At 43.2% G+C, this 17,296-nt stretch overlaps 2 protein-coding genes across 4 annotated transcripts in view; one reads left to right on the top strand and one right to left on the bottom strand.

Moving 5' to 3' along the window:
• Positions 1 to 285: 285 nt before the first annotated feature.
• Positions 286 to 11,996, top strand: zfyve9a (zinc finger, FYVE domain containing 9a; the record flags this gene model as incomplete). The annotated part of the gene is made up of 14 exons (XM_031864909.1): positions 286 to 484; positions 621 to 784; positions 1,883 to 1,991; positions 2,375 to 2,497; positions 3,001 to 3,156; positions 4,175 to 4,399; positions 5,740 to 5,822; positions 5,967 to 6,071; positions 6,961 to 7,111; positions 7,288 to 7,368; positions 8,146 to 8,308; positions 9,128 to 9,233; positions 9,421 to 9,597; positions 9,843 to 11,996. Coding segments are annotated over 14 exons (2,004 nt in total), but the record flags the coding sequence as incomplete, so codon positions are not given.
• A 749-nt stretch (positions 11,997 to 12,745) lies between these two features.
• Positions 12,746 to 17,296, bottom strand: part of cc2d1b (coiled-coil and C2 domain containing 1B) — a 14,000-nt gene continuing 9,449 nt past the window's right edge. For all 3 annotated transcript variants that reach the window (XM_031865190.1, XM_031865191.1, XM_031865192.1), the window contains 9 exons: positions 17,131 to 17,247; positions 16,774 to 16,847; positions 16,429 to 16,487; positions 16,284 to 16,335; positions 15,969 to 16,068; positions 15,302 to 15,392; positions 15,098 to 15,220; positions 14,932 to 14,981; positions 12,746 to 14,686 (listed from right to left, as the gene is read on the bottom strand). In XM_031865190.1, coding sequence (XP_031721050.1) covers positions 14,970 to 14,981; positions 15,098 to 15,220; positions 15,302 to 15,392; positions 15,969 to 16,068; positions 16,284 to 16,335; positions 16,429 to 16,487; positions 16,774 to 16,847; positions 17,131 to 17,247 — 628 coding nt within the window. In that variant the 3' untranslated portion in view covers positions 12,746 to 14,686; positions 14,932 to 14,969. The remainder of the gene's footprint in view (positions 14,687 to 14,931; positions 14,982 to 15,097; positions 15,221 to 15,301; positions 15,393 to 15,968; positions 16,069 to 16,283; positions 16,336 to 16,428; positions 16,488 to 16,773; positions 16,848 to 17,130; positions 17,248 to 17,296) is intronic.

Below are 17,296 nucleotides of genomic sequence, written 5' to 3'. Positions count from 1 at the left end.
TATATGTATATGTATGTATATATGTATATATGTATATATATGTATATGTATATATGTATGTGTATATGTATATGTATGTATATGTATATGTATATATATATATATGTGTATATGTATGTATATGCATGTATGTATATATATATATATATATATATGTATATGTATATATATGTATGTATGTATATATATGTATATGTATGTATATGTATGTATATATATATGTATATATGTATATATATACTCCAATTGTCTGCCGAAGAAAGAAGTCTTTGTCTTAACAGATAACAGTGTTTTCTGTCTCTGTCAGCTCAATCGTGGGAGACGCCGGCCACTGGAAGCAACCAAAGTCCGAACCCAAACAACCCAGCGGAGTACTGCTCCACCATCCCCCCCTTGCAGCAGGCCCAGGCCTCTGGGGTGCTCAGCTCCCCTCCTCCCACCGTCATGGTGCCTGTGGGAGTCCTGAAACAGGCTGGCAACGAGGGTACAACCTTTACCGAGAATAAAAATGCTCTTAGCGATTTATTTTTTACGGTGTCATTCTGTCCTCTTTTGCTTACGTACATTTTTATTTACATAACCTTTTGTGGTGTTTCACTGTGGTTCTCTCACCTTTTTAGGGACCCTGACACGGGAGCAGAGGAGGGTGTGGTTTGCTGATGGGGTGCTACCTAACGGAGACACAGCAGAGTCCCCCAAACTCCCAACCTCCAGCTCAGCCCCCTCACAGTCGCTGGCTATCTCCACGTATTCAAACAAATCCTCCACTTCTGAATCCTCAGAGGTAGGCTCGGCACGAAAGAACATTCACCCACAGCTAATGCTATTAGGAGAGCTTGTTACGGTCGTATTAGCTACTCTGAAGCCACAAAGAACTCCTTTCTGTGGGATTCTTGGTGGTTTGCTGGCTAAGTCACAGACTGCAGGGAGTTTAAAGGAAACATTCCTTGCTTGCTTAATCAGAATTAGAAAACCCAGTAGACCGAAACGCTTAAAGGAAATACGTCCACGTTTGTCCCACAACAAATAACAGAGCAGCGAGTTGAATCTGGTGGTTTCAGTGGCCGTGCTGCTTGTACACTCATTGGACTTGAATGCCACCACTCAGGATGATTCATGGCCTGTTGAACAGAATCATTGTTGAAGCTTTTAAATGGCTTCATCTCCGACGGCCAGATGATGCAATGCAAACACAATTTGGGTATAAAATCAGACTTTCACATACTGGCATGAACTCAGGAACGCATGGATTTGATTTTACTGCCAAAGCTTTCGCTCACAGTGAAGTGCCTTCTATACTAATAACAGTGGCATAGTGGGGAGTCATTGATACACAGGGGCTCCTACTGTGCTTTTTTTAAACAGTTTTCATGGTTTAGCAACTTATAATGTACCAAACAAAAGGGACTTCGGGAGTTTTCACAAGCCAAAATGTAGTCTGAATTTACTCTAACTCGGGTGTGGCTCATTTGGGAAGTCCACAAAAAAATAGTGACAGTGAAAACAGTTGTATGACGTCTTTTGTGGCTCCGGAAGAGCTTCTTAAATCTGAGAAATGTGACATCAAGTGTTCTCATTTAGGTCTTGGAGCCGACACATTTCTAACAGAACGCTTGCAGTACAAACCGGTTTCTTGGAGTATGAAAGAAGCTCATCAGACATAGAGGGTCTAACAAAACATGCTATCGATTTGTATCCAACCTTTCACTTGTACTAGGAACTAAAAGTCAGGATGGATTTGGCCTCTGCTGTATTTATCTTGACCTTTTTGTTCAGCTTAACTGTATTTTAACCATAAGCGATATGGCACCTACATTTATTTCACAGCCATGAAAACCCTCTCACTGTATGTTATGACCTACATCTCACCCTCCACCCCCAGGCAGCCCACACCCCTGTTGCCCTGGTGGGCAGCCCCGTGGGCAGCTCCGTCAGTCTGATCCCGGAGGACGGGCTCCCTCCCATCCTCATCTCCACCGGCGTCAAAGGAGGTACGGGAGGCCACATCACAGGTGCTTGCCCTCATCCTCACCATTCTGCTGCCTCCTCATTGTCAGCTGCTGTGTTTGTGCTTGTTAAGTGTGTTTTACATGTGCTCTGCATCACTGCTCGTGTTTCCACCACTCATTGCCAACGGGGTGTGGGGGGGTTTGTTCATGGGAAAGCAGTAATGATGTTATAATTTGGAGGGTCTCCGTCATCTAGGTCTGATCATCATTTCCTTCTCTTACCTCACATGGGACTCCTTTATCATCCTCACTCCGACATCTCCGCTCCGCTCTCATCCTCGAGTTCTTCCTGTCGGTTTATCTAACTTTTACCTCGGCTCCTCCCTCCACCCTCCTCTCCTTCTTGTGCTCCACCCCACCGGCAGACTATGCAGTGGAGGAGAGGCCGTCGGAGATCGTCCTCATGCAGCAGCTGGAGGAGGGAAGTCCGGACCCCCTGGTCTTCGTGCTCAACGCTAACCTGCTCGCCATGGTCAAGCTAGTCAACTGTGAGTATTTTGATAATGCCGGTCAAAATGTAAGGAGCAGAGTGTCAACTTCCCTTTTACAATTTCAATTTCATGATGGTCTAAGGAAAAGTGAATATAAACATTTTACTGTATACATTTGAATGTTTGCCTTATTAAGCTTTTGTCTGTGAATTACTGAGTAAAAAGTTTTCTGAGTAATTTGTTCATTTATTAGTGAATTCTGCTGCCTATTGAATAATCTGCTCTGCAACAGTGGTGAAGGATATAATTACACAACGTTAAGTTGGCGCTCTTAATTCCCTATTAGCTCTCATGCTGTATGTAAAGTGCTTTGCTGGGTATTCATTTATTCATCCATGTACTTAAGCAGGTATGAAAAATTTAACATATAAGCTTTTTGAGCATTCCAAGAGGGAAGAACACTTCTTTAAAGACGGACCGGACATGCAATGTAATGCTCTTTGTTCAAGCAGGATAATTCTTATGTGACAGACTAGTGTTCTGTTTTTTTCGACTTACAGATGTAAACAGGAAGTGTTGGTACGTGACGACGAAGGGCATGCATGCCGTCGGACAGGCAGAGGTGGTCATTCTGCTCCAGTGTCTGCCTGACGAGAAGACCATCCCGAAAGACGTCTTCACCCACTTTGTTCAACTCTACCAGGAGGCCCTCAGCGGTAAGAACTCAACCAACAGCTCCACCGGGAGGCTCGCTGTGAAATCCGTCCACCTCCACCGTACGATAGCGGCTCATTAGTAGTTCTGTCAACAGGTGAGTCTACCTGTCAGGTGTTGCCCAGTGTAAAAAGAGCTAACCCCAAAGTAATGTAGAATAATGGGGAAAATGCTCATGCTCTACTTTTTTGTTCCGTAGAGACGGCGTCTTGTCGTCCTCTATTTGGAAACAAGGTTACTGTCCACTGCTGCTGAATTGAGTCTGTGCCTTTTTCATGAAAAATGGTGCAGACATTAGCATCCTGCTGTCAGGTCGCCTCCCCCCAGGCTTGACACCTCACCAACGCTTATCGTGCGTTTTTAAGCTCCGTATGCTGCGGAGCAAAATCGGCTAATATCGTGTGACTTTGATGGCTCGCTCCCCTCAGGCTGTTTCCTTTTTTCATAATCGCACTGGGGTAGTTTCAGGCTGGAGGAAGGGAGCCTTATTGTGTGAGTCATTTCTGATTTAACTCGCGGTCTGTCAGGTCTCGGGAAGAATCGCTGGCTTTAGCAAGTCCCAGCCACTGAGCTTTGTCATGACACCATTGCGTTACGTGGCCTCTAAAGCAAGCGATTCCTCCTGCAGATAAGTAGTAACATGAAGCCCTTCTGGTAATATGAGGCTGCAGGGCGAGCAGGCAAGACACCTTTTTAATCATTGATGTAGAACTTGAATCAGACTAAGCAAGAGTATTTATCCACACAGTAATCCCAGGTAAACACTAAGAGCCACTGCCTTTTACATTTGCCTCCCTTCAGAGGATGATACTGGTTTGTCCCTTTTTTTTTTTTTTCCTCCCCTGGTTTTCATTTGTGTTAATTTTTGTCATTTCTATCTCATGTCCTTCCCTGCCTTTACTTTTTTCTCCCCCACTTCCCGGCTCTGCCTTCCTCCCTCCTATTTCACCACCAACCCCTCCTCCTCCTCGCATCTCCTTTATCACTAACCTCTCTCCCCTTCTTCCTCGTCTCCTAAAGGCAACGTTCTGAGCCACCTGAGTCACTCATTCTTCACGCAGAGCTTCCTGGGCAGTAAGGAGCACGGCGGTTTCCTCTACATCAGCCCCTCCTTCCAGTCGCTGCAGGACCTGCTGCTGCCCAACCCACCGTACCTCTTCGGCATCCTGATGCAGAAGTGGGAGACGCCCTGGGCCAAGGTCTTCCCCATCCGCCTCATGCTGCGGCTGGGCGCAGAGTACCGATGTGAGTGCAGAGGCCCTCTGGGGCTCACACAGTACAGCAATAGTGATGGGTTATTTCAAAGTGTTGATATACAGTTTAAACTGACATTCAATTTCAGTCCATTTGGTAGTTCTTCTGGAGCTTTCCATCATATCACATGATTTTCATAAGCAGACAATTCTTTTCTCCAGTAGTCGAGGAAGTGTAGATGTTCATATTTCCTTTTTTTCTGAGCAGTATGGTCACATCAGTCTCCCGCTCAACAATATCTCCCCAAACGGTGTCCAAAAAAAGGATGTGATGTCACATTTCTGATGGGGGCATTCAAGTATTGCTCTACGTGCGAGTGTTTGATGGGTTCTTATGGTAAAATATTAAGATCCAGCTTGATCTAGAGAGCTTAGTATGTCAATTGTCAGATGAAGCCTGTAGACGTGAAACCCGGCCTGCTCGTATACATTACTCACAGCTTTCCACACGGACCAGGAAGTCTTGTGAGGGGTTTTATCTCCACCAAATCCCCTTTCCTCACAGCCAGACCTGCTAGCACGGAGCGCCGCCTGGCTCTGTTAAGCCTCTTGTCTGCTTCCAGCGAGCTTGGATGGAATACATTAAGAGCCTCAACTGTATGTGGCTTTGTTAAACACAAAATGCTCCCGTCACCATGAAATTAATCCACCACACAAACGGTGTAGCTCTCTACGCCGGCACCTCTTACCTTAAGCAGTGACCAGCAGGTGTTCGGGTTGTTCGTCGGCGTACGGATCCCCGCTGAACTGCAGATTGAGGTCGAGATTGTTTTTTTTTTTATTGCTAATGAGATGGCGAGATCTTATTTCCAGCTGTTTTGCTGAGATAAGTCTAAAAATAGTAATCTATGGAGCTTTGGTTGCTGGAGAAAAAAAGCAGCCTGCTTTTTCACTTGTGGATTAGGAATGTTCCTCCTAACTGCAGGCACAGTTCACTGTATTTGATGTGTGTGTGGGGGTGGGGGGGGGTCTCTTTTAGGTCATTTGCATTTATGAGTGAACAGGATAGAAAACACAGGAAACGCAAGTTGCGCAGTTAATAAAAACATGGAATAAAACCTAGAAACGCCTACAAAACCAAAAACATAACCAGAACAAATACTGATAAAATGGATAAATAATAAATCGAACTAATATATAATCAAAACATCCCTTTCTGTGACCACATTTCTGTAACTTTTTCTAACCAAGGTTTCCAAACCGACATCATGTTGCTGAGGAACTAAATGAATGAAAAATAAGTAGCCTTGACATTAGAAATGAAAGATAACGTGTTAGTAGTAGTAAAGTTCTACTGTGGATTTATCTAAACTGAAACGTTTTGTTTTGCAGTTTATCCGTGTCCTCTGTTCAGTGTTCGCTTCAGAAAACCCCTCTTTGGAGAGACCGGTCACACCATCATGAATCTGCTCGCAGTACGTTGCTTTGTTTCTGTCTTTGTTCCTTTTCAAGGTTGAAGAGCTCTGATTTAAGTGTCCGTCACAGACGTATAATTAAAAATACAGTTTTTCTGTCCTCACCTTTTTTTTTTTTCTTTTTCTCCTCCGTCCCTGTCTCAGGATTTCCGTAACTACCAGTACACGCTACCGGTGGTGAAAGGTCTGGTTGTGGACATGGAGGTGAAGAAGACGAGCATTAAGGTCCCCAGTAATCGTTACAATGAGGTGAGTGCCTTGCATCAAACATCAAAGGAGCCTCAGCAGAGTCCAAATAGAAGCGACGTGAGACCTTTCATGTGGTCTTGGTCCGGTCGTTTAGTTCGCACCAGAGTTTGATTGACAGCTTTCACACCTGTCAATCTTGTTTGTTGTCTTACCTAAAACTGCAAACCTTCCACATCAAACATTTGTATTGTATATATGGAGGGAACAGCTCTACTTTCTCAGGTTGCACATTTGAGTCAAAGATAATTTTTTCCACCACACTGACATCAGTGGAAGAGGCTCCTGTTAAGCTCCCCGATCATTAACACACACACACACACACACACACATGTTCGTACTGCGTAGGTGATGTGTGACACACTCTCCAGGGTCCCTGCAGCTGAACATGAGGCGTGGGCTGCCGACGTGTTAGAACGCCGCTGCCTCTAAGGTGTGAATGAATGTTCGTGATACGCACAAAGCACCATTTGGCCGAGAAAAGAAAGATGGAGAGAGCGGTGCTGGTTGTAGCGTTTGGCTGCTGACGCAGTAACAGATGGGAACCCTATAATGTGAAGCAGGGACCGTTTCTCAACAGCTTGCAGGCGAGCCTTCAGTGCAACAAGTGGTTAAAGCCCTCCAGATTTTCCGTTTTTATTTCTGATTTGCAAAGGACGGCTTCAGAGAGACGCAGAGGATTTAGCAGAATTATTATGTGGGCTCTTTCAGCTATTGATACCCCCCCATGTCAATGTCCGTCTGTCATCTCTACGCCCATTTAACTCGATGACTTTACCCACAAGCCCACTGCAATAAGGCTTAACCAGGCAGCCCGTATTAAGCACATTTTCCTCAGCTCACACTCCCAAAGGGCATCTTAATCAGACATGGGTATCATTTGTCCTTGCAGATGATGAAGGCGATGAACAAGTCCAACGAACACGTGCTGGCCATGGGGGCGTGTTTCAACGACCGGGCCGACTCCCACTTGGTGTGTGTCCAGAACGACGACGGGAACTACCAGACGCAGGCCATCAGCATCCATCACCAGCCTCGCAAAGGTGCTGACACAGAAACACGTATTTCATCACGCGTCCTTTTATCTCTCAGCCAGTCTGGTTTGTATCCATCTTATTGCCTGATCTTAGTGTCTGCTGTTATGTCTCCGGTCCTGTCTGATTGAGATTAGTTGTGTTCTAAGTTGTGATTATTTTTCCTCTTTGTATTTTCCCTGCAGTCACTGGAGCCTGCTTCTTTGTATTCAGTGGTGCTTTGAAAGCGTCGTCGGGCTTCTTGGCCAAAACCAGCATTGTGGAAGGTGAGAAATGTGACGGACGACATCTTGGCTGTAAAAATGCTGAAATATTGGTCTAGAATATTTGTATGAAGCTTCCTCACAAAGGCCTCGACACACACAAAGAATAAGACCCTTGTTAAGATATGAAGAAATAAACTTACAAACTGTCAAAGGTTTTGCTATTCTCTGGCTGCATTATGCTGTTCTGGGAAATATTGCAAACCATGCCAATAACTTATTCTGTCATTTTAATTCATTTGCATCAATGTGCAGAGGCACATTTATCTGCCAGATATTTCATACACTGGAATACCCCCAATAAATACACATACACTATTCAAAATGACACGTACTGTGATAGAAGATTGTTTCCATATTTAAGTTATTTGATTGTCGGTTATCCTCCTGGTTATTTTTCAATTTTGTGTTGTCCATAAGATTATTTATGATAATGATTTAAGCCCCTCAGTTTCCTGAAGCTCAAGGATACATTACAAAAACTCAAAGATGTTAAATTGACAGCAAATCCTCACGTTGAAAAGCTGAAACCAGTGAATGTGACTTAAAGGGTTCTCCAGTCATATGCTTCTATCAGGTTTTTGGGTCTCACCAACGATGGACTTTTAAAACAAAAAAAGAAGGGGGAAACGTGTGCAGCAGTGGTTTCCCCTTTTTATTTTATAACGATTAATTGTTTATTGAAAATGTTGAGTAATGTTCTGTCAGTCGGCTGACAGATGAATATTCTGTTTCAGCACTAATCAAGATGATGCATCGTGTCTTTTCTCCACCCTTTAGACGGTGTGATGATCCAGATCACGGCGGAGACCATGGACTCTCTACGGCAAGCCCTGAGGGACATGAAGGACTTCAGCATCACATGCGGTAAAGCTGACCAGGAGGAGAACCAGGAGCTCGTCCACATCCAGTGGACGGAGGACGACCACGACTTCAACAAGGGGTAAGAAAAGATGGCGCCGCAAATAGTGGAGAACTCTTGTCTTGTTTTGTGTGTGTTGTTGAAGCTTACTAAAAGCTCTTGACTGATGATGCGTACTTGTGTAAACAAAGCATCCGACTCTCACTTTCGCACTAAACCCGATTCTGATTGTGAGACTGGAACAGATTAGACCTGGTGAACAGATGAGGTGAAAGAGATGCTTTTATGTCACGGACAATTGAACTGATAGCCTCCCAACCGCTGCTTTTACTACATGGCTATAAAAACTCATTATGCATGCTCGGGGAAGCCCTCTGGAGGAGAATCTCAGCCAGGTGGAATGATGTGGTTTGACGTGGCTTTGAGATGGAGACCGACGCAATCAATTTTACATCAGTCTTGATCAAATCTGCGAATTAAATGTGACTTTTCGCTATTAGAGATAATTGAGGCCTTTCAGCAGATACTTTATCACTTCAGTGGCAGGATATTATCTGCACAGCAGCTGTTTTAACCCGTAGTTCACCGGATCAGGAATGATGAATCTAGGTGTTGTGAATGAAACGGGACGAGCTGGTTGGTTATGTCCATCTGACGAAAGACACTTTAACGTGAAGCGAGTGAACCAATCACAAGACTCCTCTGATGATGATGATGTATTTGAATCCAGGACTTGTTTACAGTTTAGCATTCACACCAATGCTTTTGAATTTTTATTGATTATTAAATACGTTACAAGAACATTGGCATCGGACAAAAACACTACATTTATTGTTTTAATTTTCATGACATACTATCTCATATGCTGAAACACTGTTGTTTTGTGTGTCTCTTATTTAGCGTCATTAGTCCCATTGATGGGAAGTCTATGGAGTCAATCATCAGCGTCAAGATCTTCCACGGCTCGGAGTTCAAAGCCAACGGCAAAGTCATCCGCTGGACAGAGGTACACGGTTTACACTCTAACTCATCATTTCACTGAGTATCAGGAAGAAAATAAAGCCACCACACAAGTTAATACTGTGTTGAGGTTTTATTCACCAAACAATTCAGGTTTAAAGTAAAGTGTGATTTTTGTTGTTGGTCTTGTTGGAGGGGTGTTTGTGTGTTTTATATTACCGTTTGTTTCTCAGGTGTTCTTCCTCCAGAGTGAAGATCAACCCAACGTCCTGAGCGACCCGGCCGACCACAGCCGGCTGACGGAGAACGTGGCGAGAGCTTTCTGCATGGCGCTGTGTCCGCACCTCAAGCTGCTGAAGGAGGACGGCATGGCCAAACTGGGACTGAGGGTCACACTGGACTCTGACCAGGTGGGACAGTTCAGATGTTACAGAGACGCTATCGTCTCGTTCATTCAGACTGTAAGAAAACTACAGGGACAATATCCAAGAGCAGCAATCGTTGGTGCTAAAAACAATTTGTACATCGATTAGTCGATCGGCACAAAATGCAACTATTTCAATTATGATAATCGAGCCAAGCACACGATCTAGAAAGACTGTAGCTCTTAACGGCCTTCTGAAATGCGCTGTTCTTTGCGTCCTCATTGTCACAGGTGGGTTACCTGGCAGGAAGCAACGGCCAGCCTCTCCTGCCGCAGTACCTGAGCGACCTGGACAGCGCTCTGATCCCCGTCATCCACAGCGGGGCGTGTCGGCTGAGCGAGGGCCCGGTGGTCATAGAGCTGGTCTTCTACATCCTGGAGATCATCTCCTAGGAGTCCTTCGGAGCTTCACACCTCCAAGAACACCGTTTACTTTATGACGTCGTCTCCCTTCAACAGTTTGCACTTCAAGCCTGGAAAAAAACAAAAACGTTGGCATGCCAGGCGGGGAGGGGGGTCGGGGGGTGTAGCGTTCCTCAAGTCAAACCTATGCATCCAACCGCCATCTGCTCTGCTCCAGGGGCCGCCTGACGGAGCTCCGAGCAGGACCATCTGTGTGTCCTGTGTACCTGAACCTCGCCTGACAGGTACTTCTGGTGTTCACTTGAGGTGCTCCGAGCAGGAATTGAACACCAGTGACATCACACTGTTCAACCCCAGTGTGGCGTTGCAGTGCCTATAAAAAGAAACAACCCCCTGGAATGTATTTCATGTTTTACTGTCTGTGCATCATTGAGTCAAAGTAGATTAGATGTGGAAAGAGCGTCTCTACAAAGTCTAAGGAATTAGGAATATAAATCACACATCTAAATAATTTCACACCGCGGTAACCTCTTGAAAAAAAGTGAGGAGATTGTCAGCACATAGATTTTATTCAACTGAAAGTTTTTTTGTATTATTACACTCATGCTGAATTGTTCCTGTAAATTGTCCTTCTGACTGAACTTAGTGGTTTCACTTGGTTTCCTGATCAGCTGTTTTTGGTTTTTTTAGTTTGAAAAATGCAGGGAAAAGGAGAACAGTAAAATGGTCGAGAACTAAACGACTTCGTACAACAGAGGGAACCGTCAACGGCGGAGGCGAATAGTTAAGCGATCAAGTGATCGGTGTCAAAAAAAAAAAGCCACTTCTGCTTTGATTCAATGTAGTAAAACGATAAAACTTCCAGGGAGAATGAATAGTTTTCATAGGTGTTGTATGTAGCTCACCCGTTACTCCAATGTAACTGTGGCAGTCGGGGGGGGTCCTGGAGCTCTCTGACCTCTGTGTAGCACAGATGCTCTTAAACAAGAGGGACTCATATTCACCGCTGAGAAGTCTGGACCGTTTCTCTAAAGTGACGTTAAAAGGGAAATCGTCCAATCAGATGGGGAGATGGACTGTGGTGATGTAGTTTTTTGGGGGGTTTTTTGCACCATGGTGCTCAGTGCCTGCAGCAGCGATTCATCAAGCGGAACAAAAAAGAACATTTAGCTTTACTCATCAATCACCAGATGCTTTAGTTGATGGATGAATCCATCAACCTGCTGTACATATTTTTGTAGGCGTAGTAACTCCTCCTCCATGCTAACTCTGTGTCTGTAGCCTCCATAGACCCCACATATAAAGACATTACTGAAGCGACCGTCATGAAATATTACAAAAAGCCTTTTTGCCATCTTATCAATCGACTCATGTTGAAAAAGCCACATCAGTTATATTAAAGAGGATAACTGTAGAAGATGTAAAGATATATAAATAGATGTATAAGAACTGTATTCAATTGCAGAAGCAGTGCACTGGATTCTAAGCCATCAACAGGAGAGTGAGAGAGAGTTTCGGGGTTGCCGCTGTGTCCTGGAAGACTCATGTTTTGTTTGTTTTTTTGTTTTTTTTTTCCCAACGGCAGAAAAGTTCAGTGTTTGTAAAGATCCGGGGTTCCTGCAGAAACGAGAGTTTGATCGACCTGAAGCTGAATGTATTTCATCTCATATTTCCTGCAACTTTATCGTCCCTCCAAAGCCCTGAAATCATGAACATCCTGCTCCAGACTGCTCAGAGGAACCCTGTAGATCAGAACTGTTTTAGTGCATCTGTCTCCTTCAGCAACATGGACCTGGAAATGATAAGAATGTATTACTCCTGTTTCTGTTCAAATCTGTAAAAGTGTGTTTTTGTTTCTGGCTAGACTAATCACCAAAAACCACCCTGTCATGTCAAAAATACTCTGTACAGTAATCATTCTCCATCTTTAATCATGCTAATGTAAAACCAGAAGGGGCTGCACACAAAGAGTGTGCTGTTACTACAGCGCGTGAAAATCAATCTCGTCATCACAACTGTAAATCAGACAATCGCACGAAAACCTGCAGACGAGCCGACGCTTCTAAATTAGACCTGTAGCTGTTCTGTATTCGTTACTCAATCTTTAAGTATTTTAGGAGCCACTGTAGCAAAGTGTTGTCGGTGAAGCCGTTTTAAAATCGGTAAGGACCGAATGAGGTCAACAGGTGACCAGCTCCGGGTTTATTACTGTGGTCCTACCAGAGCTGGTGTATCTCAATCACTGTGTCTTCACCGGGTGACGTTCATCACTTCTGTTTTTATAAACTAGCATTGATGAAGAGGTGTGAGGCTTTAATCTTCTGACTTCCTGTTACGTTTTATTTTGGCATTATCTGACGTGTGCAATATGTCCTAAATCCAAACGAGAAAGGTGCAATTTGTTTGTTTGAAAAAGTAGCAATTTTTTTTTTTTTTTTTTTTCTTTCAGTTGTAAGATGTTAGATCCGGACCTATGACACTGCATGCAAACCAGCTCCAATCGATGAAGAGGGCAAATCAACTTTGCATTTGAACAGTTATCTCTTTAGAAGATCCACTCATTCAGTTCTGTCGTTGTCTGGGTTTTGTTACAATAATTCTTTTTTTTTTAATAAACAGTCAAAAAGTTTGAAAAGCCAAAAACCCTGGCCTTCTTTCCTTTAATGTCAAAGTGGTCTTTATTGAAAAACTGTAGTATATGTAAAATAAAAACTTATAGAAAATTAAAATGAGTGTGTAGTTTCTGCCTTTTTATTCAAGTTCTTCAAAAGTTTTATTGCAAAATCAGATTTTATTTTTTTACTCACAGAAAAATACATTACAATGCAAAACAAGATCATTTGAATTGGTATATTTTGAAGCGGGACAGGCAAATGAATCCAGAATTAAAACCAAAATGAAGCCTTGATTCTGTTTTACAGATTATTATTAGAGGTTATCATTCTGTAAATACAAACGGCATCGATCTCTGTAAACGAGTGTTTCAACAACATAAAATGATGGGTAACCATATGTTTTCATTATTAAGGGCAATGTTTATGGTAAACTTCAGGTTGCATTGATCTATGATGTTTTCTCTATAAGGAGAAACTGAAATGTTGTGACAAGTGTCGTTTCACTAAATGTCGACAGTTTTGAGGTCAACCAGTTGGAAAATGGTATTAATGTTGGCTCAGTAGGTTTGTTATGGCTTCTGAACATCATCTATTGCACGGCTGCAGTAAAGGCTCAGTTCACTCAAACAGTTCTCACTGTGAGGTCCATCCAGCAGCTGTTCAGCTCTTTTTCTAATCATCGGTTGATGTTCACTTCAAAGACTTTTTGTCCATTAAAGTTGAGATTGGAAGTTCATTTTTTTCCTTAAACTATGTCTAAGGGTAAAAAAAAAGAAATCTACTTTCAATCCCAACATCGTCTTCCAGTTATTTTTCAAACTGCAGCAGATCAGAAAATAGAAAGTCTTCCTGTAATTTGGGTGAACTGGCCCTTAAAAAAAAACCAAAACGACTCATCCCAAGACTCAGAGGCTGTTGCATAGTAAAAAGTAGTTCTACACATTTTGGGGAATGCACTCTTTTGACAAGAGTTTGAGATCGATACCTCTCATGTTCGTGTGTTGAATACGGAACAAGTCAGGAAGTGATTAGCTTATAAAGACTGGAAGCATGGCGGAGTCCAAACTTTAATCACTTACTGGACTCTTGTTAAATAGCGAGCTTTAGATGTGTAGTTATGTATATATACATGTGTATTGAGAGCCAGACGAGCCGTCTCCTCCGGATCTAGCTTCATATTCAACACATGAACATGAGTGGTATCGAGTTTCTCATCCAACTCTCTGCAAGAAGTACTCTAATGTACTTTTAATGTACTCTACAAGTGCATTAAAACTATTCCTTTAAGTAAAATATGTACAGGATACTATCTAAGATTAGTCATCCGATCATGTTTACTTAAAAAAATATCACCATCTTATAATATATGTGTAATAAAGGGTGTTTTCCTTAATTTAGCTTTTCAGACATGAACAATTAAAGATGAGCCAAACTCAGATGTGTCCTGTTCCGTGTAAAACAGACAGATATAAATGTAACATAGCTAAAGCCACAGATAAGTGAGAGAGCAGTTTAGTGACCGCAGTCAAAGGTGCCAAAAAACAAAAGGGAGTGTGGTCTTCAGCATAATCATATCACCGTATCTTGTACATCATCATCATCATTACTTGGCTTACTCCTATAAAAACATCTCAGAGCTTCTGCGTCTGCCTTTGTTCTCACACTGAAAACCAGATGAAATGTGTCCGGGGGGGGGGGGGGGGGGGTCCCGTCACACATTAAACTCTGGCGTCATCGTAACAGGTTTGGCTGCTGAAAGGCAAATTTCAAATATGCAGGATTTTACAGCAACAGTGATTACTTTGGTATTAGTGCATAGGTGCAGTTCTAGATACCAGAGCTGTAATAATATGAGGAATATGTACACATTCTGTGAGAGAGAGAGAGAGAGATAGAGATAGATAGACAGACAGACAGACAGACAGACAGACGCTGGCCGGCCCTAAACCAGCACCGTGTCTCCTCCTGGTGGACCGCAGTGTGACAGGAGCTCTCGTGTCTCCCAAATGTGCAAAAGTTTTAAGTCACAGACTCGCGTAGGTCAGACTGAAGAACAGACCGTCCTCCTCCAAGTGATTCTGATTGAGTGCCTTTAATCTGCAAGATAAATCAGTCAGATGAATCAAATACACCCAAATGCATCCTGACACCTACATTTAAGAGAACAGTAAAAGGCTTGATGTCAAGAGTTAGATGATCAGCCAGCAGCTGCTTGTCTTAGCTTAGCACAAAGACTGGAAACAGCTAGTCTGGCTCTGTCCAAAGGCATTAAAATCTTTGGTATGTCAAACATGTCACTTCATTTTCATTCAATTCAGACAAAAACACTGGAAGACAACTACCTTTATCTTGTGAATCCTCTTTGATCTTGCAGCAGCATCTAAACGAGAACCTTTTGAGATAAAAGGAACCAACATCAGACGGTTTTCTTGACACAATCTCAGGTGTGTATTTTGAGACGACATTGCTGCAAACACAACAGCATCAACAGCGTTTGTCTCATGTTACCTGTGACGGGTCGATCACCAGCCAGCGCTCGGTGCTCTTCTGCATGTCCTGTCCGCTCAGAGGCTCCCGTAGCCGGATCTTAACCTCAACACGACCGCCTGTGGCTTTACGACCGTCCATCACCTGACAACAGAGACACGAGCGTCTAAGTAGAGCTCCTCCTCTCGATCAGCTTTGTCTCGTGTTGTCTTCGATCTAACTCACCTCTACGATCTCCCTGATTTCACTCTGCGACTCCAGCTTCTCCAGCTTTAGGTGGGCCGTCCCGATCGGCTTGTCGCTCCGCAAGAAACCGCTGTGAGACGAAACACGGCGTCACTGAACAACACACAGCTGTTGTTTTTTAGCTACTCACATAAATTACATGTTTTAGTCCCTCAACTAAAATGTGGGAAACTACCTTACAGCTGGCTGACACACCGCTGTAATATTGTATCACTTATTGTGTTTTTCACATTCTCTCCTTCCACTCAAGCAGAAAAATCCACTTGCAGCAAGGGCTAAACATTTGTAACATTAATATTTCAGGGTTCTTATGTCTAAATAAACACTGAAAAGTTCAATTGTACCAAAACATGTTGCTGTAAAAGAACGTTTCGGAGTTAAATAAATAGCTCTACTTCAACGGGACGTGCTGATGTGATTTTGCAAACATCTTTTTTTTTTTGTATGCAATTTAAGCAAATCTTGTAACATATCAACATAGTGATAATCATTACGATGTGAACTTTCACATCTCCTGAGATTTGAGCCACAGATTCAGAGAAATACATCACGTTCTGTGACAGCGAACCAGCTGCTGCGGCGGATCACCAAACTGCAGCTGCGTGAGGTCGATTCCCTGCAGCGGGAGCAGCTGTGTGTGACTCACCCTTTGTGCAGCAGCTCCAGCTTGAGGCCTTTAGACGTCACCACCCTCCTGAAGCCGCGGTGGTTCCGATTGATCGACAGAGTGAAGCTCTGGTTGTATTCTTAGTTTGAAAGAGATTACAGATGAAATTAAACTTCACACGGAGAGATATATACGAAATATGTGAAAACCTACTCGGCAATAAACCTGATCGTTATTCTCCATATACATCTGTTTGCATCTTTGTTTTTATTTAAATATCACCGCAGCAGATCCTCGTCGTCGATACGAATATATGAGCCCCACACATCTACAGCGATGTTGTTCATGTCTCACCTGGGGAGTTTGTGTTCTTGATGACAGCTGTTTTGTGTTTCTGCGGCTGCTCCTGTCGACAACAACACAGACACCAAACACTTTAAGGAGAGAAGTCGCCTGTTTGAATGAGAACTAGAAACGATCGGCAGTGCGAGTCTCTTACCGCGCTGGGGTAGGGGAAGTCGAACTTCACGTATGCATCCAGATCGTTTGTTTGAATTCCTGAAGGAGAAAGAGAAAGTTTACGACAAAGCGTCGACCAGTACGAGCTTTTGCAAGAAGGTTTTGGTTAACGACAGAAGGCCAAAATGACATAAAGCTAAAAGTCTATTTTAGTGTCACTTGAAACTATAATACATGATGAAAATAACTGTTGACTTACTATAAGATTTGAATCAAGATTTGCTTTTCAAGTGTTTTCAGAAGCATTTATTTCAGTATTTGCAGACGCCATGTGGACTTGCTGTACAGTATATGAAGCCTGGTTGATAAATGTTTTGGTTTTTACCACTAGGAGCAGGAAGGTTCATCCCTTTGACGATGACAACAACCATGTCGGTGCTGCTCAGGTCTGGAAATATCCTGAAAGGAAGAGTAAGAAGGAACGAAAGCATGAAAAGAAAGATAAATAGATGTGTGATTTATTGCATGCACTGTAAATACAAACCGACTAAAGTCAGACATGCTTCAAATTGCTTAGGTGAATTTAATAACGTGGCCAAGGAGTGTATATATTTAAACATTTTAAATATCTAAACAAGGCATCTTTGACTCTACCCCTTGCACTGCAAGCTTCTATTTTTTCAAACCTTTATAACTAATAATGAATGCGAGCCGGTGAGAATCTTTGCAGTGCAACACCTACCTGACAGTGTGAAATGATCTCTCCTCAAAGTGATGCTTAGGAGGAGGGAGACCTCTGGACTGAGCCAGCTTCAGCACCTCCAGACTCTTCTTACAACTCTCCGCCATCTTCTCAAACCTACACACACACACACACACACACACACACACACACACACACACACACA

Source organism: Anarrhichthys ocellatus, unplaced genomic scaffold (genome assembly GCF_004355925.1).
Source record: "Anarrhichthys ocellatus isolate YVR2014 unplaced genomic scaffold, GSC_Weel_1.0 scaffold32, whole genome shotgun sequence".
NCBI classification, from domain to species: domain Eukaryota; kingdom Metazoa; phylum Chordata; class Actinopteri; order Perciformes; family Anarhichadidae; genus Anarrhichthys; species Anarrhichthys ocellatus.
This window is presented reverse-complemented; position numbering and strand designations above follow the sequence as displayed.